Here is a 27,350-nt window from a genome sequence, read left to right on the forward strand (position 1 = left end):
CCATACTTCATACTGAGGAGAAATTTGACCTAATTCTAATATGCATTCACAGCCTCCTTACCAAATATCAGAGTCATATGACATGACCCTCTCTCAAGAAAGGGAATATGAGAAGGAAATGTTATTTTAAAATAAACACAAAGTAATTTATGCTAGAATAAGTGCTGTGTCATTTTCTTTGAAATGGTCTTTTGTTCTCTATTCTTTTCTTCATTGGCACCATTTTAATCTCCATTTAAGTTTCAGATTCTTAAAGCTAATTATTTAAAATACTTTTGCTACTCTTCATTTCTGCCCTTTTTGCTCACACCCTTCTTTAACTCTTTTCTGTGCCTGTTTCCTGGCTTTCTTCTACAGCATCGTACAGAGGAACACATAAGGCAATGTGTGCTGTGCTCAGTGGAAGACAGAAGTTCAGCATTCTCACCCCGTTCAATCCACATAGTTTAAGGCTCTCTCTTTAGAGAAAATAAGGTTAACCATCAGGAGTACGTGTGGAATACCTCAGGAATCAGTGTACTCTTCAATTGTACTTACCATTTAATCACTTCAGTTTTTGGTGAAAAAAGAGAGTAGCTGATAGATAATCCCTATAATGCTCATTATTCTAAACGCTTGAGTGGAACAGCCTAGAAAACCCCTTTCCTCCATCCAGATCTCTGACTTCTCTACCCTGTGGCCTCAACTATCGCCTCTTGACTGAAGGATCATTCCTTGCTGCATGCTTTCTGCACAGTGAAAGAACTGACGCCACGCCTGTCGATGGATCCTTCCCTGTGGCTCGCAGGAGTTCCCTTGTACTGCTCTGAAGTCTCTGGTGTCCTTGTTGATTCTAATTCTCCTCTACGTCTTCACCAGCCTCCAGCCCACAGCATGGGTCCTACCGAGAAGACGGTGGTGGAGGTAGAGTGGGTTTTAGGAGATGAGGGTGAACTGCGGCAGGGCAAGGATGAGGGGCCTGTCCACAATGTTCCTGGTGTAGATTCTGAGAGCTTTAGCTTTCATTCTGGAGCCTTGGGAGTATAACAGCAGGGAACTCTCTGAATGGTTTTATATCCGCCAGTGAGCCCCCAGATGCCTTGTGGAGGGCCCACGGAGGGAGTGAGACCAGAGGAAATACAAAAGGTTAATGATGAGGCCTCTACAATGCCTTGAACAAGAAATAATAGGTGATAGGGGGAATGGAGAGCAGGAGGAGGAGACAGAGGAAGCAGATTCCACAGAGCTTAGGGACTGCCTAGATATGGGGAGTGAGGCAGACAGGAAGTGATTATGCTCACCTTGCTAACTTGGGCAACTGCAGTCAAGGTCTTAGCAGATGAACCTTGTATTTGTATCATAGTTTTATTATTAAAAAGTGAAGAAAGATATTGATACTTATAAGTTACTAAGCTACATACAGAATAAAAATCCTTCTGTATGAATTTTCTTTTCTGCTTTACTGCTTACGATCATTTGCAATTTTAAAAAGTATCTGTCTCACTAATCCAATTCCATACCTTGCACTGAGGAATATTTGACCCAATTATAATATGCATTCGCAGCCCCCTTACCAAACCACAGTCATGTGATATGAAGGGTATAGAAGGATTTTTATTCTGTATTTGGAGACGACATACCATTTCCTACTCTTCCTTCTTGAACCTAGAGTGGAGTATTTTGTCCTTAGTCTATTGTTCAAACACTTCATTTTTTAAAATCCAAATTATTCTCTGTGCCTAGTCATCAATGACTCCCTTATCAATGCCCGTCTCTCTATCCCTTATCAATGCCTGTCTCCCTAATCTTACTTTTTCTACCTCGACTCTAACCAAGTTCTACTTGCTGCCACCTGAATTGAACTAAGAATTCTCTTTTTCTTTGCCTATGCTATTTCCTGCATCAGAAAATTCACCAATTTATTCAACAAATAATTATTGACAATTTATATATAAGCTAAGAGAAGAATAAGTTAAAGTGCTAGCCTTCAAGGAGCTCATCATATAACATGTGTGTGGGACAAGGCAAAACCCCAAATAATACCCTCATTGCCTTGACATACAGTTGGGTAGAGCCCAGAAGTATAAATAAAATCCACTGCTGTTTACCAGAAGGAGTGAATCACAGAAGCTTCATTTGAGGTGTCCTTAAAGAATTTCGACAGAGGCTTTTTCTATAGTTTCCAGAAGGGCAGAGACTGTGTCTATTTTAATCACTAGTCTATAACAGACTACTCCGCATCACACCGGCCACGTGGTAGCCATGGTGTCTGTGGGATGAGAGGCATTGACATGTTTACTCCTTAATTCTAGTGGAAACTGCAGCATGAGCAAAGACATGCGGAGTGGAAAAGCAAAGGATACATAGGGAAGAAACATCCCATTCTGCTGGAGCGTGGGTATCTATGTTAAAAGGGTCAGATCAGCAAATCGGGTGGATGAAAGCCCCAGAACAGAAGGCCTCGAACAGCATCGACCTAGTTCACTGGGCAATGGAGAGATGCGGGATGGGGAGGGGCAGAAATCACAGGGATTTTAATCAGAGGTCTGCTGGCCTGTGAAGAATGCTCAGGGAGGAGAAACAAGAGACAGAGAAACCGTTTACGCAAAAGCGAGGAGTTCCAGGAAAGAGGGGCATAAAGTAAGATGGTGCTGATGGAAATGGATTTTAAAAAGCCAATTGAGACTGACTGGCAGGAGTGATGATGGACTGTGGGACGAGGGTGAGGGGGCCACAAATGAGAGCACCTGGGGTTCCATGTGGTTCTCATATTGGTTTTAAAAATTAGAATAGTTCGCAATATTGAAAGAACAAAACCCCAAAGTTTTTACATAAAAACCTGGATTTCTGGCTTCTTCCTGAAAGTCACAAGACTGGACGACACTGGACCTACAATTCTGTCAGCAACAAACAGCTGGTTCTGAGAGCTGCTGCCCCTCCTGGAGATGGGGGCATGCCTCCTTCTCCCTGCAGCCCCACCCAGCCTGCTTCACCTCTTCCTGTGGCTTGTCGTTACTTGGGGGCATTGAGGTTTTCAAGCCTGCCAATGAGATCTGAGTTTCCAGTGTGGGAGCCAAGAGACAAGGGCCACTCTCCAAACTGGGAAATTAGGAAGAGCAGCTCTTTTTAAGAAGATGCCCACCACAGATTTGGAAATGCTGAGTTGGTCACCTTTGCATCCTTCGTGACCTTGTTCATTGCACTCCAGTTTTCTTAGCTCTCTAAGCTTAGAGCAGAATTTGGTCTGTGATTGCTATCTATCCCCATAGGGTGAGCACAAAATACTTCAGCTTCTTACTTTGAGAAGAAGAAAGACTGAAAGTTGAAAAAATGAGGGAGACTTTTGTTAGACAACAGGGGAAAAAAGATATTTTGGCACTGGGGCATTTTTAAAGCCAGTAGTGATTAAGGTCAGGCTTAGGAGCTGGACTGCTGGGGTTTGAGTTCCGTTTTATGTTCTTGCCGTGGGATCTTTGAGCAGGACACTTAACCTTTTATCTCAAGTGTTTTCATGTTTATAAATCAGGGATGGGATTGTATCTGCCTCAGAAAGTTGTGAGTTAATAAGTGCAGTGTTTAGAATAGGGCCTCCATGGTGAAACCCCATCTCTACTAAAAATACAAAAATTAGCTGGGTGTGGTGGCGAGTGCCTGTAGCCCCAGCTACTCGGGAGGCTGAGGCAGGAGAATCGCTTGAACCAGCGAGGCAGAGGTTGCAGTGAGCCGAGATCGCACCACCACACTCCAGCCCTGGTGACAGAGTGAGACACTGTCTCAAAAAAAAGAAATAAAGAAAGAAAGAAAGAATAGGGCCTACCAGAGTAAGAGCTTACAAAATGTTAGCTACGATCAGTAACATTATCAGAAAAAACAGCTTTCTGTAGCTAACTTTCACTAAGTTCTAGCCCCAGACTGGCCTGCACTAGCCAGTGATATTCAGATTCTACTGGAATTTTCCTGCCCCTAAAATGTGCTTCTAGGTTTGTGGCATCCTCAGTGAAATCCTCAGTGCTTCCTTAAAGCTGTCTCATAATTTCATTTCTTTTTAAAAAAATTTTAAAAAATTGTGGATACATAGTAGGTGTATATATTTGTGTGTATATGAGGTGTTTTGATACAGGCATTCGATGTGAAATAATCGCATCATGAAGAATGGGGTATATTTATCCCCTCAAGCATTTATCCTTTGTGTTACAAACAATCCAATTACCTTCTTCTAGTTATTTTACAATGTACAATTAAGTTATTACTGACTATAGGTACAATTATTACTGACTATAGTCATTATCAAACAGTAGGTCTCATTCATTCTATTTTTTCAGTACCCACTAACCACCCCCACCTACCCCCCAGCACCCCACACTACCCTTCTCTGCCTCTGGTAACCATCCTTCTACCCTCTATCTCCATAAATTCAATTGTTTTGATTTTTAGATCCCTCAAATAATTAAGAACCTGCGACGTTTGTCTTTCTGTGCCTGGCTTATTTCACGCAACATAATGATCTCTAGTTCCATCCGTGTTGTTGCAAATGACAGGATCTCATTCTTTTTTTTATGGCCGAATAGCACTCCATTGTGTATATGTATCATATTTTCTTTATCTATTCATCTATTGACTTAGAAAGTGTTGGCTAGGCACGGTGGCTCACGCCTGTAATCCCAGCACTTTGGGAGACCCAAGGCAGGCAGAATGTTTGAGCTCAGGAGTTCAAGACCAGCCTGAGCAACACGGCAAACTCTTTGTCTACAAAAAATGCACACACACACAAATTAGCTGGAAGTGCTGGCGCGTGCCTGTAGTCCTACCTACTCAGGAGGCTGAGGTGGAAGTTTAGCTTGTGCCCCAGAAATCGATGCTGCAGTGAGCTGAGATCACGCCACTGTACTCTCTAGCCTGGGTGACACAGTGACCCTGTCTTTAAAAAAAAAAAAAACAACAAAAAGCATAGGTAATTTCTATCTTCCTAAGCCTGGTCTACATTTGCCCTGGCCACAAGATATAGAAGCACCCCTCCCCAACAGAGATTTTGAATTTGCATTTCAACCTATCCTTCTCCGATCTTACAACTGCTTCCTTCGCGCCTTCCCCAGGGGTCTCTGTGGCTTTGAGCCCCAGGAGACTAAAGTCTGGTCCATTTCAGTTTTGTGTCAGAGTCACTAGTTATGCTATTCTACAGTATGCAATGCAGGGTTATGCTAATTCCACCTGTGATGAAACTTGGGGTATTAGACCCTGGAACCTAAGATTGAAAACTCATTAATAACATTACATTAATAAATATATTTAATCCTGGTGCTGCTACTACATAGCTGTGACAAATTACTGGACCTCTCTGTGACCCTTTCCCCACCTTTGAAAGTAGAAATAATGATACCTACTTGCATAGGGCTGTTGTGGAGACTGAATGAGTTAATTAGTGCACGTGATGTATTTCACTAAGTGCCAGTCAATGGCATAGCAAGAGCGAGGCAGAGAAAGCGGTTGGCCCCAGGTGCAGCACTAAGGGATGTATTTGTTGTAGAGAATTTATGAGTAATAAAATTTACTAAAAAGTCAATCTGCTGTGTATCACCACCATGCTCCAGCAATTCTAAACAGCATCAAAGATGCAACACCTAGTCCAGCTAAGGTGAGCCTGCTCCTACCACCTCCTCCCTTGGTATACCACTAGTGCCAGTAAGACAGTATGCTAGCAACAACTAATGATTAATAACAAAAGATAACAAAAAGAAGAAAAAAATGCAGGATGCTCAACAAATGCAATAATATACACATGAAGATAATTTTTGCAAGTGTTTATCCCACAGCTGCTGAATAATTAAAGTTATCTTAAATGTATCCCCAAGCAACACAGTGTATTTTCTCTTAATGGCATAATTGAAGAGCATGCCTTTAGGTTATCACAGGCAATTTGCTGAAATGTTCTTACCGCTACTGATGAACAGGTCTAGTAGCTGTTCCTTGGAAAAACCAGCATCTACTTCAGCTCTCACTATTTCACAGGAGAATCCTGCAGTCATTTGTCTGTGCTGTGATAAGAAAATAGGGTGATTAGTTCTACGCACTTGCCAATTTTCAAAGAAAAGGAGATGATATACAATAATCAATACCTTCAGGCAGAGTGCAAGCTGATGTACTATGTAGTCTTGCAAGCTTCCTTCTGGGCCGTGGAAAATGACATTATGATATTGCTCAACCTATTAACAAACCAAGTAGAGACCTAGGGTGAAGATGCTAAATTGATGAGAGAAACAAAGTGGTACACAGGTGTGGAATTCTTTTTTGATTGTCCTCATACTTTCAAAAGATTAAAAACAATATTTTAGAGATTAACTTTATTCATTGGACACGTGTACTCTCATTTGAATGTGAAACATGGGCAAAGGGTACTTAGCAGAGCTGACACTTTATTAAAAAAACACATTTTTTTCCCTCTATTTTCTATAGCGAGGGTCTGCAGGGTAGCTGAGAAACACAGTTCCAAGTTCATTTTGTCCCTTCCAGAAATTCTGTAACTTTTTCTATATTATCCTTTGCAGATGCTCTTTATGTGGAATTTTGTCAATGCTTATTTATCTTTTTCGTGGTTAAAACAGTAATGCATTTCATTATGGAAATTTTGGTAAATATAAAGAAGAACAAAAAATTACTGAGTGTCAGCACCCACAGTCACTGTAAATATTTTTGTTTTCTTCCAGTTTTTTCTTTGCATAGTGGCTGCGTGTGTGTGTGTATGTTTAAAAGATGGGTACATGAGTGTAATCTTTTTACAGTTGTTGTATATCAGAGAATGTCTTTCTGTTGACTTCTTAGGTAAAAGATGTTTTGATGAGTATAAAACTCAGATCAACTTTATATATTATTCCATTCTGGAATTCAGTGTTTTAAAGAAATCTAGGTAGAGATGGATTACTTTTGCTTTGTCAAAAAGAAAATCTCCTGCCTGGATGCTTTTTTTTTTTTTTTAAACTTTATCCTTGTGTATAAGGATACCTCACCTGAGAACATGGAGATTCAGCATGCACTTGGATGGAAAGGCAATTATCATCTACACAGGGCAAAGGCAGCGATGTCTTGAGAAAAATGTAGAGAGGAAAGTCAGCCTCCCACTTCTGTCATCCCAGGGCTGACACCCCTGCCCCCTGCCCAGCACACATGCTTGGGAGAAGCTTTCTTAATGGAAAGCTGGTCTTGCAGCATGGTCTTGCAGGAAAGGACTTGGACAGGTGAGGCTCCAACCTAACTGATCCAGTTGGTATTGCTCACACGTGCAGACTGAGCCACCCAGACTTAGAGAAGTTTTGAGTTTGTTCTCTCTATAATCTAGAACAGGACAACGTAAGAACGTGTGTGTATATCTCTGTGTTGTCTCTCTCGTACTCTGATGAAGTTGTCCCTTTGAGATCACAGGAAAAGGCCCATTCTTTATGGTAGCTGGGATGTACTTCTGGCAGGATAGTAAAAATGCTCCAGTCCATCATTACAGGGAGGCAGATTGTGGGATATAAAAGGAAGGCTTGAAGAAAAGCTCTTCGCATAAGAGATTAGCTAACTTTTTCCTTACCCTAGGCCTTTAAGGCTTGAGCTTTGGGCTGGGCATGGCGGCTCACGCCTTTAATCCCAGCACTTTGGGAGGCCAAGGCGGGAGGATCACTTGAGGTCAGGAGTTCAAGACTAGCCTGGCAAATATGGTGAAGCCCCATCTCCACTAAAAATACAAAAATTAGCCAGGTGTGGTGGTGGGCGCCTGTAATACCAGCTACTTGGGAGGCTGAGGCAGGAGAATTGCTTGAACCTGGGAGGTGGAGGTTGCAGTGAGCCAAGATCGTGCTACTGCACCCCAGCCTGGGAAACAGAGCGAGACTCTGTCTCAAGGGAAAAAAAAAAAAAAAAAAGACATGAGGTTTGACTTCTAAGGAGACTAAGGAAGGTTGGTGAGCACTTCTGGGAAGTGGAGGAAAGCCAGGCATGACCACCAGGATTCAGACCATGAGCTAAGAGGGCGGTGGTCCTTTAAGGGGCTCCTTGATGTTGGGCTTGGGACTGGGTTTTAGGCTCTGAAAGACATCATGTCTGGTAGCCTCCAGTAATATTCTCTGAGTTGGAATACTATTCAATTATTACTACACCTTCAATAAAAGGCTTACGATGAAGGTGTAGGCAAGGACCAAACCTGGAGTAGGAACTTCCCCCTAGACACAGGAAAGAATACCCTAGAAAGTGCTGCTGAGGTTCTGCCTCTACGCAGTAAGGCAATGGGGCCACAAGTCTGCTGGGGTAATTATTAAATAATAATTATTGAAGAATAATATGTTTTCATTTATACTTATGAGATGGGGAAGCCTGGGCGATGTACAGATTGTACTTATCATTAAAAAATGTTGCCCAGATATGTCTAGTTATAGCCTCTTTCTCCCAATCTTAAATGGAACATGGTAAGTCCTTTTGATATGCATAGTCATAATTTTTTTGGATTAGGACATTTTTGTCCAATTTTTTGGTAATTTCTCCTCTTCTAGTTCTCTTTAACTACAATGAACACCTATAATGCTTAAGTTCTCTGTTTTCTGTATCTGTCATCTTATCTCATCATTATAGCTCTGTCTTCTTTTGCATTGAGAGAGCTCAAGTTAGTCTTGCACAACAAGCAAAAGAATATTCACGATCTCACTTCTGTTCTCTGTGGTCAAGTGCAACTTTATGCCATTGCATTTTCAATTGTTCTTGTAGTTCCTTACCTCACCCATCTCCTTTCTAAAACTTTTCCTTGTAATCTAAGCCCAGATTCTACTTTGACTTTCTTGCCCTGCTTTCATAGTCTACCACCTTGCATTCTGTAGACAAATAACATAATTTTTCAAACTTTTTCTGTTTTTCCTAGTTGCTGTGGTCTTGCTTCCCCTGGCCCCAATTCATATATTGAAATTCTAACCCCCAAGGTGATTGTATTAGGAGTTGGGGTTGTTAGGAGGGATTAGTGCCCTTATAAATGAGGCTAAGGGGAACCCCTTTCCCCTTTCACCATTTGAGGATTGAATGAGAAGGTGCCATCTGTGAACTAGGAAACAGGCCCTAACCAGACACTGAGTCTGCTGGCCCCCTGATCTTGAACTTTCCACATCCTGGAACTGTGAGAAATACATTTCTGTTATTTATAAGCCACCTAGTCTATGATATTTCGTTTCAGCAGCCTGAATGGACTAAGACATTAGCAAATAATTTTAAGGGTGTGTTCTTCCCTGAGTTTGCAGACTGAAAACTGTTCTGCAGCATTCTTCCAGAGGTATACGGTTAATTTGTTATTATTTGTTTACGTACTATGAAACCAGAGGAAGAATTCTGCAAGAAAGCAGGATGTGTGGACCACCACTGGCTTCACTGGCTGTCCACAAATTGGGTGGCTGAATCTCCTTCTTGGGTCAGTGGGTGGATGAAAACTTGGTGTCTGCAGTTGCTGGTTAAACTCCTGGGTCTAGCAATGGCTGCAGTGGAATGAACTCCTACTGTCCAACACAGCAGACAATGCATGAAGATAAATCACAGTTCCAGGAAGCGCTGCAGCTCAGCAGCTCCTGTCTCCATCCCTGCTGAGTGCTTATGGAGAATCCACCACCTGGGATGTAGCACAGTCTCACTAATCCCCACCAACTTTTCGTCCAGGTATTTCTAGGACCCGCAGTCTTTGGATGGATGTGGAAAGGCCTCCTGGGAGTGGAGGAGAATATCATAGTGCTGCAAAAGGCAGAGACTATGAGGTAAAGGATAAACGCCCAGTTTTCTAACTGGTATAAATCTTTTTTTTTTTTTTTTTTAATCACCAGGAAGATGGTAGGGGAAGGATGATAATGATTTCCTACCTAATTTCAGGTAAGCCTCACATAAGTGGGCCTAATACTTTATTAGTCTTAATGATAGTAGAAAATGCTTCCAGATTCTTGAAAGAGAGAGACCTCAGTTCTATTTTTCTGTGACTGAGGTTTTGTCAATTTTCAAAAGTACTTTAGTGGGAAATTGTCTATTAGGTACACAATTTGCTAGCCAGGTGAAATTTTAAACCAGAGCTCTTGAGCTTTCCAAATTAATCCCAAATTGATATGATTTATTGGGTAGAATTTTTTTCACAAGTAATGTATCATTTCATACCAGTGAAACAGGATACCGATTTTTAAGATTTACTGAAAATAAACAGACTAAAGATTTTCAAGATTTACCCCAGAGATTTTCAACTAGCGTGGCTATTTAATCTTGTCTCACTTCTGAACACAAGAGTGCTCTATTCATTATGGCCATCCTGTCAAACTGCCGACACTTAAGATAAATTTTGAAATCAAATAGCATAAAGAGATCCAACTTCATAAAGAAGCTGTCTTTAGTTGCAACACTTCATTTGTTCTCAGACTGTAGGTTTTTAGGAAACACATGCAAGAAACATTCAATTTAAAATGTCATTGGAAAGGCCATTCACTAGATGTAAGCCCTTTGCATTTACATAGTCTAATGTCCTTCATGGGATGAAGCAGAAATATAAATAAATAAATGAATTAGGTAGGTAAAGAGAAAAACAAATACTTCCAGGTCATTCGTACATTTTAATGCATGCATTTCATTAGTAGGTTTCTCTTCATTTCGGGTATTACCAATTTTTTGTAAATGGTATTCTGTTATCAAATGATAGAGTCATGTTGGCTACCATTTAAATTCTGAACAACAACAAAAAAATACCTTAATTACTGGGAACCTGTTACTCTATCAGAACCGGGGCAAACATGCAAAGCTTTGCTAAGACATTACATATTGTTTTGAAGTTATCATATTATATTTCTCCAAATATCAAGATCTTGGGTATAATGAATATATATACTCCATGCTTCCAGCAGAGGGCTCTAAAGATAGATACATAGGCAGATCTTTTGGGGAAAGAGGGGTATAAATATTCTAATTGTATTGAAAGGAGATCTGTTCTTTGAACAAGATCAAACACAACTTTTAAAATTACAGTCTTAATTGTAGTTACCAGAATTATCCCCTAAGTGCACATTTATAGTGTGACATTTCTGCTTATTGATAAAGGGACACTGGCCTCATTATCACAATTGGTACCAATCCCTTTTATTCTTGTGTCTTCACAGACTATTCAGGAAGCTCATCACATGTCAATTAGTGCTTTGTGAGCCAAACAGATTCTGGATTAAATGGAAACAAGTGACCTCAACAATGGACCATGCATCTCTATTTTTTTCGCTCCACAATGCTCTCCTGCAGAATGGGGTTTACCAGAAGAGCTGTGATCTCCACTACTGTTGATGTGGCACCTGTAATGTGTTTGCAGAGCTGTGGCATTTTAAAGCAATAAATTCCAAGTTTTGTTTGCAGTTGCACTTGTCACACATAGTCTGAGGAAAAGAAGCTTCTGTCCAGAGACAGTCCTAGGCCAGCTTGTGCTGACTAAACAAAAAAGAAAAATAAAAGGGCATTATGGAGCCAATAAAATTGGGATCGTTAAAATCACATGTTTTATAGCTACAAATTCCATTCCACCCATATCTGACGCCTGATTTTAAATAACTAATTTACTTGTGACTTTAGAGCCACCGATGGTACAATTACGGCCTATTCATTAACATAAAATTTCCTCAAACAATATTGGTACATCCAGCATTTGGAATACAAAAAACTGGAGTTCTTCACAGTAGAGAGCATTTTAATCATTTATTGAGGTCCCTTTTAAAGAATAGGTATAAGAGTAATAGGAATTTAAGAGAAATTACAGTTCACATACATAGCAGACTGGGTTACTAACTTCAAATACAGACAGGTCCCCATTTATTGATACAGACATAATAATTTGGGTATTACAGCTATTTTAAAAACATAAAACTATAAGATGGAACTTTTAGACATAACTGCTCCCTTGTCAGCCAGCCTCTGGAATTCATGAAGTTTTTCTGCTTTAGACCTTTTCTGGGCTGATATTTACTGCCCAGGATCCTCTTCCACTACTGCTGTGGAAGCCAAATGTTCCACTGGTGGCAGAGCCACCTCTTCCTCGTATCAGGCAACTGGCTGCTTCCCACTTTCACTAGGACCTCACCCAGGCTTGCTCCTCCCTTTCCTGAGAAAGATCAGGCTACCAGGGTTGTGGGATGACTTAGACACATAACTATCACTTACAACCTTATTTTTATGGGAAAGTAGCAAACTTATTTTGGGAATGTAAGGAGAAGAACTAGGCTCTCCTAGTGATGATTCTCAGTGACTGGCATGGCACATATTGGAGTGAATGAAAAACGGGTAGAAGAATCTCAAGGATCCCATACTGGACATTCAGAGTCTTAATTTTAAAGAAGCGCTCGGATCAAGATGATCGAACTCCAGCATTTTTTCTAATATCATAATTATTCATAGTCACTGAATTATTAAAACACGAGGTTTCAAATAACCTAACAAAAATTGCAACTGGCTCAAAGAAATGTTTAAGTTAATGCAAAAAATTCAACAATTACAATAAATTACTAATGATTCAAAACTCAATTGGGTTGAATATTTCCCCTATTAAATCAAGGGTGGAGATTTAAAATGTACTTGTATTATTTTTAACAATAAAAGTATTTAAAAATAACATCATTTTAAAAAACAGAAACAGAAACAGAATCCTGATTTAAAGTCTTCACTACATGTGGTTTTCTACGTAAGGGTTTTAACACATGCATTTTATATAATATATTTGCATACATAGTAATGACTGGTACTGCAATGCTTAATCATTAGGCTAATAACCTAGGCTAATAAACTATGATTACATGCATGAGTAGGCAGAAAGGCTAGTTTCAACTCCTTGGGTCCCACCACTTAATTGCTGAAGACGCTGGGTAAATTACTTTGAGTCTTTGTTTATTTACCTGTAAAATATAACTTGTATGGAGTATCTCTCTCATAGAAAGATTAAATGAGATTACCCATATATTTAGAACAGAGGTTGGTGTATAATAAATGCTCAATACAAAGTTAGCTATTCAAAAGCAACTATCATCAGAGTGAACAGACAACCTACAGAACGGGAGAACATTTTTGCAATCTATCCATCTGACAAAGGTCTCATATCCAGAGTCTACAAGGAACTTAAACAAATTTACAAGAAAACAAACAAACCCATTAAAAAGTGGGCAAAGGATATGAGTAGACAGTTCTCAAAAGGACATTCATGTGGCCAACAAACACGTGAAAAAAGGCTCAACATCACTGATCATTAGAGAAATGCAAATCAAAACCACAGTGAGATGCCATCTCACGCCAGTCAGAATGGTGATTATTAAAAAGTCCAGAGATAACAGATGCTGGCAAGGTTGTGGAGAAAAAGGAACACTTTTACACTGTAGGTGGAGATGTAAATCCAACCACTGTGAAAGACAGTGTGGCGACTCCTCATTTCCTTCTAGAGGCAGAAATATTTGACCCAGCAATCCCATTACTGGGTATACACTCGAAGGAATATAAATCATTCTATTACAAAGATACATGCATACGTACGTTCGCTGCAAGACTATGGATAATAGCAATGACACGGAATCAATCTAAATGACCATCAATTATAGACTGGATAAAGAAAATGTGGTACGTATACACCATGGAATACTAAGCAATGATAAAAAGGAATGAGATCATGTTCTTTGCAGGAACATGAATGGAGCTGGAAGACATAATCCTCTGCAAACTAATGCAGGAACAGAAAACCAAACACCCCATGTTCTCACTTATAAGTGGAAGCTGAATGAGGAGAACACATGAACACATGGTGGAGGGGGCGGAACAACATACACTGGGGCCTGTCACGGTGGGGGTTGGGGGGAGGGAGAGCATCAGGAAGAATATCTAACGGATGCTGGGCTTAATATCTAGGTGATGGGATGATCTGTGTAGCAAACCACCACGGCACACGTTTACTTATTTAATAAACCTGCACATGTGCCCCAGAACGTAAAATAAAAGTTGAAGGTAAACCAAGTCAACTATTACTACATTTGTATATCTACTGTACAGATTTCCAACAACTCAACACACATCAATGTGCCCGTAGTGATTTGTGGAACGAGAAGCTATGCCATTCTCTGGCTCAAATTCCCCCAGGGGCTTCCTATCCACTTGGAGTAAAATTCAAAGTTTTTGCCATATTCCTGCATGATCTGGTTTCTGATCATTTCCCAGACTTCACTGTCAACCTAGATACATTTGTATCTGTGCTTCCCTGTACCTCAAACACCCTCCACAAGGCGACTCCCTTCATTTCATTTGTTTTTTAGTCCAAATATCACTATAGTAAGATCTTTGCTGATAACTCCATCTAAAAATAGTGCTTTCTGCCTCCTCTTCCACCCACTCTTTATCTCCTTGTCTGCTTTATTTTTCTTCACGCTTGTGTTAGTGCTGGTCATCACATTACATATGCATTTATTCATTTGATTTTTTTTAAATCTGCCTTCTTTAACACTAGAAGGTAAACTCTATGAGGCCAGGGAATGTGTCTTATACATAGCTCTATCCTCAGTTTCTAAAACATTACCTGCATTGAAGAGGCTCTCAATAAACAGTTGGGAAGCAATTGAAGTAACAGGACACAAAAATGCGTAACACAGGGCCTATGCTCCTAAGGGGCTTATAATTGTTTATGGAAGAGAAAACATTCACAACCATTACGATATATTGTTGTCTCAGTCACTTTAAATTTTGCAGTGACTGCTGAAACAAGTGATACATTTTTATTATATTCATTCAAGAGTTAATTGTTGGATTAAAAAAGTCTTTTATGTACACTCACTGAATTCAGAATAGAAACAACAACAGTGTTTGGTCTCTGATTTGCTGTTAACTGGTAGTGAAATTATGTCTTATGTATAAGGAGACACATACATAAGTGTACTTGGAATATTTTACATATAATGTGACTAGTAGACATTTCATTTTACAGATTTGCTAGTCAACGCTCATTTGCAGTTATGTTTTATCATCTTAACGGATGAAGGAAAAGCCCTGGGTCAGAACCTTGCCTTGTATGGAGAAGCTGACAAGGGGGAAGGGGAGAGAAGGGAGTGGTTCTACCAGCTGATTCTACTGAAAGCCTGAGGCTAACATTCCTGAAAACCAGTTGATCACACCCTTCTACCTTCACTTAAGCCAAGTAATGATATAGATCTCCTTCCCATCACAGGCATACTTTCATGCTTTTAGGAAGGGGGACAAAGAGGAAAGCAAAGAAGTGAAAGTATCAGATTCAGGAGAATCCACCTTTTCTACATTGTGAGGCTTTGAATGTTTCTCTGCTACTGTGGCTGCTGGTACAAAAGCTAATCCTAACTTTGAGCCTGGCTAGATGATCAATGGAATGGTTTTGAATACTTCTTTTCATAAGGGGTGAAAACAAAGGCGTCAATTCACAGTCTATGGAAACAACTTTTTTCAGGGGTCATAGTTCCAACTCATTTATTTATTTAAAAAGGTCATCTAAATTAAGGCACAGAGCAAAATTATTGTTTAATGTTTTATACCAGTAGTATTAGTTTTAGATAGATCTCATACACATCAGAGACTTGCACAATTCTGGCTTCATCACTTACTAGATGCATGACTTTGAGCATTTTACCTCTCTCTGTTCAGTTTCCCCATCTATAAAATGGATGAAATTATCTCATAGGGATGTTTTGAAGAATAAATAAAATAAGTCATAACAGCACTTGGCATATTGCCTGGCATGTAATAAGTATTTAATGAATGCAAAGCATTACATTTATCCATTTTACATTTATAATTTGCTACTTTCTTTTAATGATCATATTCTTCTTCTTCCTTTTAGTAACAGACCACCTGGTTTTAGGTAGGTGCACAATTGCCCAGCAAAAGGCTCCACTTCCCAGCTAGGCACCGACAGGTGTCTTAAGTTCTGCTGAATGGGATATGGGCAGGAATGACATGTGCAATTCCCTGAAGGGAAAGGCTTGCCCTCCAGGCTCTCTCTTTCCAGCTAGGAAGCAGGAGTGGGAGTGGTGACTACCTTTGACCAAACAACACAGACAACAGCCCGGCGAAGAGTGGAGCAGGAAGAAAGGGTGCTGAGATCCTGGGGAGGTCACCCTGACACTTCTCCCTCCCCAGGCCTCTCACCTGCTGGAACTTACATGTTTGAGAAAAATAAACTTCCATCCTGTTTAAGCTGTAATTATTTGGTTTCCGTTAAAGTGGCCAAATTAACCTTCTCACTAATGCTAGCATCTTTACTCAATTTTAAATTATAAAAGTTTATAGTAAGGCATCTTGATATTTGTGGCCATTCCCTTCCATATTGATCATCATTTACTTGACATCAAGTCCTTGTTAAAGGGAGACATCCTGCTCCTGCCCAAATTATGATATTTCACAGGTCACAGGTGGTCTCTGGATCCAGGCATTAGATACCTGGATGACAGTGACAGAAATCCAGACTACGTAATGGGCAGCCTGCCAGGGAGGGGGCTGGTGGGGAAGGTAACGGTGTCAGAGCACAGGGTGGGGGAGCTTGCACTCCTCCTTTAAACATAAAAATGGGCTGCCCAATTTTCCAGTGGCAGGGATGGGAAACACAGGCCTCCACCCAGCAGTGTCCACCTACCAGCCTGAGGTAGTTCTGCATCATCTGGAGAGGGATCATGGAGGCATAAGTCACACTACTGAGGCAGCCTTCTTGAGGACCTGTAGGAAAGGACAGACGAAGAAAAATGGGCACTCCCTTGTTAAATATAAATGATCAAAACACAACAGAATCTGTCATAAAAGATAAATGTGTTTGTTGACTTATGTAGGCAGAGCTGACATTTGGCCAGGAGGCACCAATGTGCCTTTCTGTTGTGAAAATATCGTCACACTTTGTTCTGGCTGATAAACTGCCACTGCTCCTGACCTCCCAAGAGCTCCCAGCTGCTCCTTCCCCCACCCCCTGGGATGCCCGCCTACCTCCCAGCAACCACAGCCAGGGCCTCCCGATCCCAGCCCAAACATTGTGCCCAGTATCTGCTGATTGCTGGGCTCAATGTTTTACAGTTCATAAGTAAAAGTTATCATAGATCATTGCAATCCTCAGAAAGCTTTAGCCTTGGCCACTGTTAGGTCCATTGGCAATACTTGCCACCCGTCCCCGTGAGTTCTGCCATTCTCTCAATACATTGGGCCTAAAGCAACTTTCTGGGGTGGCCTCACACTTTTCTTTAAACTTCAGTAAGTCCAGTTCAAGTAATTAAATAAATCTTTATTAGTTAAGATTGAATTTTCAGACTCCATTCCCAAGTTTGGGAAATACATGATTAAATCCATAGCTGTTTAGCATCAAGGGCTGAGAAATTGAGTATTCCTAAACCACTTAGTGGCAGCATGACCTTAGGCAAGAATATCAATCTCTCAGAGCCTCAATTTCCTTGGATATAAAATAGGGATAAGCAGAAATGCATGTCTCATTGGGTTATGAGAATTAAATGATTTGATACTTATAATATGCTATAAACAACAGGGTCTAGCACATAGCAGGTGCCCACTAAACATTAGCCTGTACCATTATAATAATCACATTAAGCATTATTAAGCACAGTAAAAAAAAAAAAAAAAAAAGACATTTCTCTTTTTTTTTAAGATGGAGTCTCGCTCTGTTGCCCAGGCTGGAGTGCAGTGGTGCGATCTTGGCTCACTGCAAGCTCTGCCTCCCGGGTTTACGCCATTCTCCTGCCTCAGCCTCCCGAGTAGCTGGGACTACAGGCAGCCGCCACCACGCCCAGCTAATTTTTTTTTGTATTTTTAGTAGAGACGGGGTTTCACTGTGTTAGCCAGGATGGTCTCGATCTCCTGACCTCGTGATCCGCCCGCCTCGGCCTCGGCCTCCCAAAGTGCTGGGATTACAGGCATGAGCCACCGCGCCCGGCAAGACATTTCTCTTTTAACACAGTCTCTGTCACTTTCTTATCAGCATGCCAGTTTGGCTTCTGGTTTATTTCCAATGAGTGATGCAATCATTATGACAGGAATCAATGATCCAGACAGACATCACCATGGGTGTCAAGAACATAGCTTTTGAGTTTTCCTCCCCTTAATCAAACATTTTAAAAAATGTCTAATTATCTAGTGGTGGAAGTCACATGTGTGTGGCTGGAAGACATGGGATGAAATGTGAAGATTTAAGAACTGGTGCTCTGAGGCAGCCATGAAGCAAACACTCTTTAAACGTCACCTTAGTTAGGGACATCCTTACCTGACAAAAGCACAGTGATGTGCTCTGCCTTATTCTTCCTCATAAAGTCCCACGGGGACTGCGTGAAGCTCTGACCCACTGACCATGGCACATTTCCTGGTTCCAAAAAATGAAATAAAATGTCAAGGGCAGCTTATGAATGGTTTTTCTCACAAGGGTAAACATATGCTCTCCTCTGTGAGAACCCTAAGGAATTCAGAGCTTAAATTGTCAAAGGCATGTACAGAACACATATAGGGCCACACAAGGGGTTAGCTCCCTAATGAAATTCTTGTTGAAGGTTGAAAGGAAGGCTTTCAATCTACAGACTTCTCCAAAGCAGCCCATAGGAGGGATTCAGGGAGAGATCTAAAAAGCAAATATATCCACTCAAATATTTCTAGGGTTAAGCTCTCAAGAACAAAGCTGTCCATAATCTAAAACTGTTTCAGCGTTCTTCCAATGCTTGTTTCTCAAAGCCTGAGCACTTTGGGTGAGATACGAGATCATTTATGATCTGGTCCCTGAGCCTCTTTCCAGCAAATTTTTAGATTCCAGAAAATAAAAAAAAAAAAAAGATAATTTCAGGTGCTCAGAATAAGGCAGGCCTTCTCCCATTGCAGGCCCTCTGCTCACTCTTGTTCTGAAAGGGTTCCACTTCATAGGTATCTTCCCTAGGGGGTGATTGGTAATAAGTATTTGTTTTCATCTCTTCCTTCCACAGATCAATTCTTAAATATCTATTCTCAGCATGCCTCCAATATACACGCACTCACCTGTAATTGTGCTTATCTGCTGACCTGAAGTTCCTTTCATGTAGCTTAGGTTATGAATACAGCAAACTCACTTACATACACACAATAATAACACTAATAATTACCAATTATGAAGTGGTTATAGCGAGGCACTAAACTAAGCCCTTTATCCACAAAACTCAATGATTTTTGGATGTGAAATGCTACTAGGGTGCTCTATACCTCTGAGACAAGCACGAACACTGCAGTAATCAAGCCTTAGCATGCACCGCTCACAGAGGTAAACTTATCTGTTGGCAGTGAATATCCATCTGCCTTTGTCAGTTTCCACATTAGCTGAACGAAGGCTGATGGAGGGCCATTTCCTTCAAAACACAGTTGTACTGACTTTGTCTATCAGACCCTGGGCCAGAACCACATTTTGAGTAATACTCCATGTGTGGACAAAATGTGTTCCTAAGAACTGAATCATTTCTTAATACAATTTTAAGTACATTATAACAATTCTTTTTTTTTTTTTTTTTAAGAGACAGGGTCTTTGTGGCTCAGGCTGGAGTGCAGTGGCTGCATCATAGCTCACTGCTGCCTCAAACTCCTGGGCTCAAGGGATCTTCCCACCTTAGCCTCCGAGGAGCTGGGACTACAGGTGCATGCGACCGCACCTAGTTAATTAAAAAAAAAAATGTTTTGTAAATATGAGGTCTCAGTATGTTGCCCATGCTGGTCTTGAACTCTTGGGCTCAAGTGATCCTTCTGCCTCATCCTCCCAAAGCACTGGGATTACAGGTATAAGCCACCATGCCCAGCCAATAATAGTAATTTTAATGATCATGCCAAAGATCCATAAAATCAAGTTGTCATGAATACTCTTCTCCAAAAACTAGTAACATGTTTTGAAAGTGAATAAGCATATATGGGTAAACAGAATAAAACACTTTCTCATATAACAATCTGACAGATAAATAGCAATGGTAAAAAGCCCACTTTTCCCTCAACCTTGGACCATTCTTTTCTAATACGGTGCTGTTGAAAGTACACAAGTTTTTCTATCCGACAGAATATGATTTGAATCCTGTCTGCTTTGCTCACTAGTTCTGTGCTCTCAAGCAAGTCATCTTGTACGGAGTTATCTATAAAATGACACCATCGAAAGGACCTTTTATAAGCACCCAACACAGTCCTTGCAAAGGAGCAGATTTCCCAAAGACGGTAGTTCTCCTGGACCAAGAAGAAAGGAACTAATCAGGGACACCGAATATTTACAGAGAACTTACTATGCTCAGCAGAAAGCAAATCTCTTAAGTTCTGTGGAATCTGTTTTGTGCTGTCTATCAAATTGAAATAACCAATTACTACCCTGATTCATCCCATGTGGGAGCATTGAATATATCTTTATTAAAGTGCTTCTTTCAAGTCTAGACTTCATCAGAAAACCTGTCCTGGAGGTAAGGTACTAATGCACTACAGTGCTCCTGGCCCAACCCAAGAACAAATTTTGAGCTGTGTTCAGTACTTGTGCAAAAGCAAGCAGCTGTGGGGTGTTCAGTTTCTTGCATTTATCTAGAACAGCAAGTGCAATCACAAAGCCTCATCAAGGGCTTTCATGTTTTTTACTCTTTGAGTATTATTTGGGGCATAAAAGCATTTTTATATTAACAGGCAACATTACATAATGGCTACATTGTGAATACTCAAGTTTTTCAGCACCGGCAGCTGCCACAAGTAAGCTTAGAATGTGCTTAATCAATGAACTCAGAATCAGGTTATGAAACCCACGAACAAAAATAAACCCAGAAATTTCACTTTCTCTTCGTCATAGGACTGCTGATACCTAGCGTGATGGATCGTATGCTTCTTGCACTGAGGCCAATGTTGGAATCAGTGGTGTTATTGCAAGTCACGTCTTCCAGACTCCACCATCCATCAGAAGAGATTGCCTGGAAATGATTTATCAGAGCTTGACTCACTGCTTTTGAAAAATCATCCCATGATGTCTGTTTGCGGATATTTAAAGCACATATTGTGTTTTCACATTCCAAGTCATCAGAACCATAGTTGCTTGGTTCAATCTCACCCACTGAAATCCTTAAGGGTATTTTAAGAGCATCTGTTAGAAGAGTAAAAGAATTAGGAGTTAAAAAAATCAGGACAGAAAAAAAAAGCAAAACTATTATACAAAATAAGCAGATATAAACATTTAAAAAATATAAACCAAAGGATAGCTATTTTATTTCATTAAATAACATTACATTGAACGTTCTTACACTGGAGTAAACTTTTGTCTCCCAATCTCTTCAGTTTCTTTGGAAGCACGCTGCATGAACTCTTTCCTTGTATCTTTGGCTTTGTCTATTTCATTAACTCTTTCCCATCAGCAAGATTGTCAAGTTTTTAAAAAAAAAATCTGAAAGAACTATAACCCTCCCTTGACCCTGAGTTATCTATATTCTCCTTTCCTTTATAGATAATGTCATGATGAGGCAGGTTATAGTTGGACAGGTCGGGATGCTTAGGATAGTAACTGAGAATCATACAGACCTTGGGTTGAGCCCCAGGGTCAGGGTCAGCCTCCTATAGATGTGTGTTCTTGTAAATTGCCTTGATCTCTCTGTACCCCAATTTCTTCCATAAAATGGAGGGAATGTACATCGAGTCGGTATGAAGAATAAATGAACTTACTTTTGTAATAGATTTTACATATTCTCATGTGGTAAATACCAGTAAGTATTTGATAAATGGTTAACAGGGTAGTAGGAATGAACTTTTGAAATGCTCTTTCCGATTTCTCTGACTGAGGCTCCAGCACAGTGGGTAGCACTCCCAGGTACTTCTGTTCTCATGACTGAATTGTATATGAGTTACTTGTGTTTGTTTCCAAATATTCTATGTTCATTGAACTGATGACTATAATTATTGGATTAAGTATTCCATAAATTGATGAAATATGAGTTACTGTTCCTAAGAAAACTAAGTTGAATCCTTTAGAGACAGTTTAGGAACTGCTAAAAAATTTTATCTAATGAGGTATAAATGGGACAACTATATGAAATTAGAAATGGTTTAATAATCTCTGGACAGGTATTACCTTTAGTTTGCTTCGTAAGTGTGTTTAAGCAGTCAAACATTAGAAATCATAGATGATGCATTAAAGGTATGTTTTTATCAAACAAGAGTACGTGAAATTTTAATTAGTAGAACCTATACTAAAGACCTCTAAACTTTGGTAAAAAATTACTTTGTATGCTTTAAAATTAAAATGTTTTAAAACAACATGTGTTTATATGATCCTCTTCTTAAACTGGGATTTTTCCATTAACTAACCAACTGCTGGATTACTTATTTTCCATTTTCTGACTCTCAGTCATCTGACTTATCCACAGTATCCAACACAAGTGATCTCCCTTTGCTCCTTGATATACTCCTCCTGGATCTCCTGTACCTCCTTGGTCGCTCTTTAATGTTGTTCCTTTGTTGTTCTCTCCACCTTTTCCAGACTTCTTAATGATAGTGTGTTTTGGGGCTCCTTTCTCTATTTATTTTGTGCGTGTTCATTCCCTTAGTGATCTCATCCAGTCCCATGACTTTAAATATCACTGACAGACTGCTGACCTTCACATTTATTCACCCAGCTCTCACTTGTCTCGGGAATTCCCACTGACTTGACATCTCCACACAGATATCCTAAGAGACATCTCAAATTCCTGCATCCAAATCTGAACTCCCCAACTTCATGAGAAAATCTGTTTCACCCACAGCCTTTCCTCCTAACAACTCCATTGTGCCAGTTGGTCAGACTGAACACCTTGAATTATCTATGAATCTCCTCCCTCTCTCACACTTCACATTCAATCCATGAAGAAGTTCTGTTGACTCTACCTTCAGCTGTATCCAGAGCCCAAGTCCTTCTCAGCACCTCATCTGCTACATTCCTACACTGAGCCACCATAATTGTCTCTCACCTGGAATACTATATGCATGTACTAACAGGTGTTCCTGATTTATCTGTGACTTCCTATAGTTGATTCTCAACAAAGCAGCCAGTGCTACTGTTAAAATGTGCATCAGATCCCATCTCTCCTACAGACAAACACTACAATGGCTACCTTAAGTTCTTACAATGGCCTACACATTCCAACAAGATCAGGCCACGCTCCACCCTGTTAACTGCTCTCCTGCACTCAAACACTGAAATGGCTACTGCTCTGACCCGTCTTCCTGCTTTTCTTTCCTTTTAACCCAGTCACCCTGCCCTCCTTGCAGTTCCTCAGACACAACAGGAATGCTGCTACCTCAGGCCTCTGTCCAACTGGTGCTAAAGCTCCTACCTTAGATATCCACATAGCTGCCCTGTTCACCTCCTTCAAGCCTTGGCTTCAATGTCTCATCAGTGAGGCAAACTTGGCCACCATTTTAAAAGCTGAAACGCACCCTTACAATCCTCATCCCCCTTAGTCTTTTCCACAGCATATCTCACCACCTCACAATGCCAAAAAATAAATTTTTCTTATGTCTATTGTTCATTTTATCTCTTAATGTTAGACTATAAGCTTCAGGATGAGAACAATCTTCTTAAAAATTTTCTGACTTACATCAAGTGGCTAAGATAGTGACTGGCACAACAGCAGCTCAATAAGCATATGTTCAATGAATTAATAAAAAGGTGTCTATTCAATGGATGAAGAAAACTATTCTAACAGAGATTTTTTCCATTGCCTTTCCATATTATTCTCAGCTTAAAAAATCAGCTTCTGTCTATGTAACTGCATGAAACTTGTCTCCTTGTTAGCAGTAACTTATATTTGCCAAATGCAATCGACTCTTTTTAACCCTTACAGTCCAGGGAATGTGATACTATTAAATTAATTCTTCCTGTTGGAAAGCTCTCCTAACTTGAATCCAATTACACTATTGTTTTCTTTTACTTTTTTTTTTTTTTTTTTTGATATGGGGTCTTTCTCTGTCACCCAGGCTGGAGGGCAGTGGTGCCACCTTGTCTCACTGCAGCCTCGACCTCCCTGGCTCAGGTAATCCTCTCACCTCAGCACCCACGGAATAGAGAACAGGTGGGACTACAGGCACGTGCCACCATGCTTGGCAATTTATTTTTATTTTTTGAAGAGATGGAGTTTTGTCACGTTGCCCAGACTGGTCTTGAACTCCTGGGCTCAAGAAATCCTCCTGCCTCAGCCTCCTCAAATGCTGGGATTACAGGCATGAGCCACCATGCCTGACCATACACCATTATTTTTTGGCTCTTGTCCTTCCTATTTCCCAATCTTCTTTTAGAGTAATTTTTTAAAAATATTTTCTGACCTAAAAATGGGGGTTTCTTTGGGCTTGGCCTTCAGTTTGCTTTTCCCCTCACCCTATGTATCATTCCTGTCTCATAGCACACCTATGACTTGAACCATGACCCCATGACCCTGTTTCTCCAGCCCTGTGACTCCCTGGCTTATTCAGGCCTCCTTCCCTCTTACTAGGTACCAGTCATGCTCCCCATCTATGGTACCCTGTGTGTCAAGATCAAGACAATTATTTCCCCATTAGCTACCTCTTACTTCCTCACTTATAATCATTCAGTTGTTCATTCATGTCCACAGGATTGCATCAAAACTTACACAGAAGATTGAGTCAAAAGGAATACAAGACCTTTTATGACCTGACTCTAGACTTCCCATACTCATCTCCCTCCTCTCCCCAGCACTGCAGATATAGCTAATACCTCTAAAGACTCCAAAGCACATTCCCTTCAGTGCCTCCAGATATGCTGCTAGTTCACCTGGAATGGCTCTATTTTCCACTCTTTCTTGGCTCAGCCCTTCAATTTTCACTTAAATCTTCCATAGGAAAGCTCTTACCTCCCCTATGCATATTTTTACACTTTGCCTCATTTAGTGGTACTTATAACAAATATAGGCTTGGAGTTGTATTTTTAAACTTTTACACAGATGGTTTTATGTGTCCTTTTATAACTGACTTCTTCACTCAACATTTTTTTTAATGTATTTAAGGTGATTTATATAGATAAAATTTATTTTAAATGCTACTTGTTACCTTTAAAATATGAATTTTCTACAGTTTATTCTATTTATCCATTCCCTAATATATGTCCATTTAGAGTGCTTTCAGTTTTCTAGTATTACACACAATGCTGCAGCACACATTTTCATATGTCTCTTGGTACACACGTGCAAGAGTGCTTCTAGCTATGTGCTTAGGCAAGGAGTAGTTTGTTGAATAAATGAAAATAATTGTGCATCTTTGTTCTTCTTTGACATATTCTGTTCTTCAGTTTCTTTTTTTTTTTTTTTTTTTTTTTTTTTTGAGATGGAGTCTCACTCTGTCACCCAGGCTGGAGTGCAGTGGCGCCATCTTGGCTCACTGCAACCTCTACCTCCTGGGTTCAAGCGATTCTCCTGCCTCAGCCTCCTGAGTAGCTGGAATTACAGGCATATGCCACCACGCCCAGATAATTTTGTATTTTTTAGTAGAGACGGGGTTTCTCTATGTTGGTCAGGCTGGTCTCGAACTCCCGACCTCAGGTGATCCGCCCACCTCAGCCTCCCAAAGTGCTGGGATTACAGGCGTGAGCCACCGCACCTGGCCCCACTTACTTTCTATAGTTCATTTGCATTCACAGCTTTTATCATCAGCCTTATGGAAGTAATCATAATCTAAATGCATATCCTGTCTTTTTTACTTCTCTTGGATTGTCAGAATTGGAATCTTAGAAAGACCTTAAGAAACAATCCACTCTTTTGCACTCAGGTATATGAATAATTACTAACCCTATTAACAGGTGAGCAGACTGAGGTGAGAGAAGGCTAAGCACCTTGCCTGACATTACACAGACATCTGGGTACTGGGATTCAGATGCCCTTTCCCTTAAATCACACTACCTAATGTCCAGTCTTCCACAGGATGTGCACCTGCAAATCCTGCTAACATGTCCGAGATAGAAACTATACTCAGGTCTCCCATATCAGTCTTTTATCTCATAAAGTCCTCCTTAACCCTCAATTTTAGGATTTCCCATCCCTCTCCTCATTATATACCATTTCCCTCTCCTCCACCCTGGTCCAACTGAGGACACATCATTAAAACTTTTTGATGCTTGATCTGTTTCCAGACTCTCTATAGGTTGATTTGTCCCACAAAGAGCTGCCTACAAAATTCCAAAATACCATTTGTATCATATTATGCACTATCAACAATCTCATTGGCTCATCTTTGAGTGCCATATGAGGTCAAAACTACTGAAATGAGCATTAAACTGCCCAAAACATCAATTGCGCTGTCTCATCCTTCCAATTCCCCACCTCTAATCACACGTCTATCCCAGCCATGCCAATATGCTTCATATTTTTCACATCTAAGATACCATAGCTATATACATTTATTCCTTCTATTTTTTAAATGTTTAATATCAAAAAGTGGAATATAATTAAATGATAGCATTTACATTCCATAATAAAATTTTAGCCCAACAGAAAGTTTTCCATGTTTGTTATTAGGTTAGCATCAGCTTGTAATAAGAGATCTATTTTAGAGAAATTCTATATAAGACACTGTTTCAGACACTGAGCAGTGATTCAAAAGTTTAAGGTCCCGAAACCTAGACTTTAATGATAAATAAAGCCTTCTGTCAACCAAAAAAACCTACTCAGGTTTAAAGAGAATTTCTATGATTCTCTTTTATATTTTATATTAAAGTATACTTACACAGTTTGCATACATGCTTCCTTACCATTCTGAAATTTTCTTCACAAAATAAAAGTATATATGTATTAGGTTGAAGATAAAAACATTTCAATTTTTAAAATTCTGCTTATCCTAAAATTGAATTACTGACACAGCTGGCTGACTGGATGGATTGGGCGATAATCTTAATATAAGAGGTCATGATGTTTTGTAAGGTCTATACGCCACACTCATAAACCCACAAGTGAGCCTTTATAAAATATGCTGAGGAGCATATACTCTTGGAGCTGAAAGGGACCCAAAAGATGATCAATTATCTTCATAGAAAAGTAGGCGACCAGGTGCTGGGAGACAATCAACTTGCCTGCTTCATACAATCAGCTGATGCAGGGTACGGAGCTGGGATTTCTCATATCCTGCCAGCCTAATGTCTAGAAAGACCATCTAAGTCAGAAGAAAAATGCAATAAATATTTAGATTGCTCTCCTAGGTCAATAAAATACAAGGAGAAGCCAGCATTACTTGAATAGCAATTAGTTCTGCAAAAAGTCATTCTACTTGGAAAAATAGTTAATTATCACACTTATAGTCAGTATTTTTGCCATAGCTAGGGCTCCAAAAAGGTTAAAAAGGACATGCAAAAGATGTAAATAGTTTTTCCCGTTGTACCAGAG

General features: G+C 40.1%; 1 protein-coding gene across 5 annotated transcripts in view; it reads right to left on the reverse strand.

The window, feature by feature from the left end:
- The window catches only part of CTTNBP2 (cortactin binding protein 2), a 164,494-nt gene that overhangs the window by 30,863 nt on the left and 106,281 nt on the right, over positions 1-27,350 (reverse strand). For all 5 annotated transcript variants that reach the window (XM_030825556.1, XM_030825553.1, XM_003261241.3 and 2 more), the window contains 5 exons: positions 20,807-21,082; positions 18,242-18,337; positions 16,619-16,698; positions 6,093-6,179; positions 5,912-6,011 (listed from right to left, as the gene is read on the reverse strand). In XM_030825556.1, coding sequence (XP_030681416.1) covers positions 5,912-6,011; positions 6,093-6,179; positions 16,619-16,698; positions 18,242-18,337; positions 20,807-21,082 — 639 coding nt within the window. The remainder of the gene's footprint in view (positions 1-5,911; positions 6,012-6,092; positions 6,180-16,618; positions 16,699-18,241; positions 18,338-20,806; positions 21,083-27,350) is intronic.

This window comes from Nomascus leucogenys, chromosome 13, assembly GCF_006542625.1.
Source record: "Nomascus leucogenys isolate Asia chromosome 13, Asia_NLE_v1, whole genome shotgun sequence".
Lineage (NCBI taxonomy): Eukaryota > Metazoa > Chordata > Mammalia > Primates > Hylobatidae > Nomascus > Nomascus leucogenys.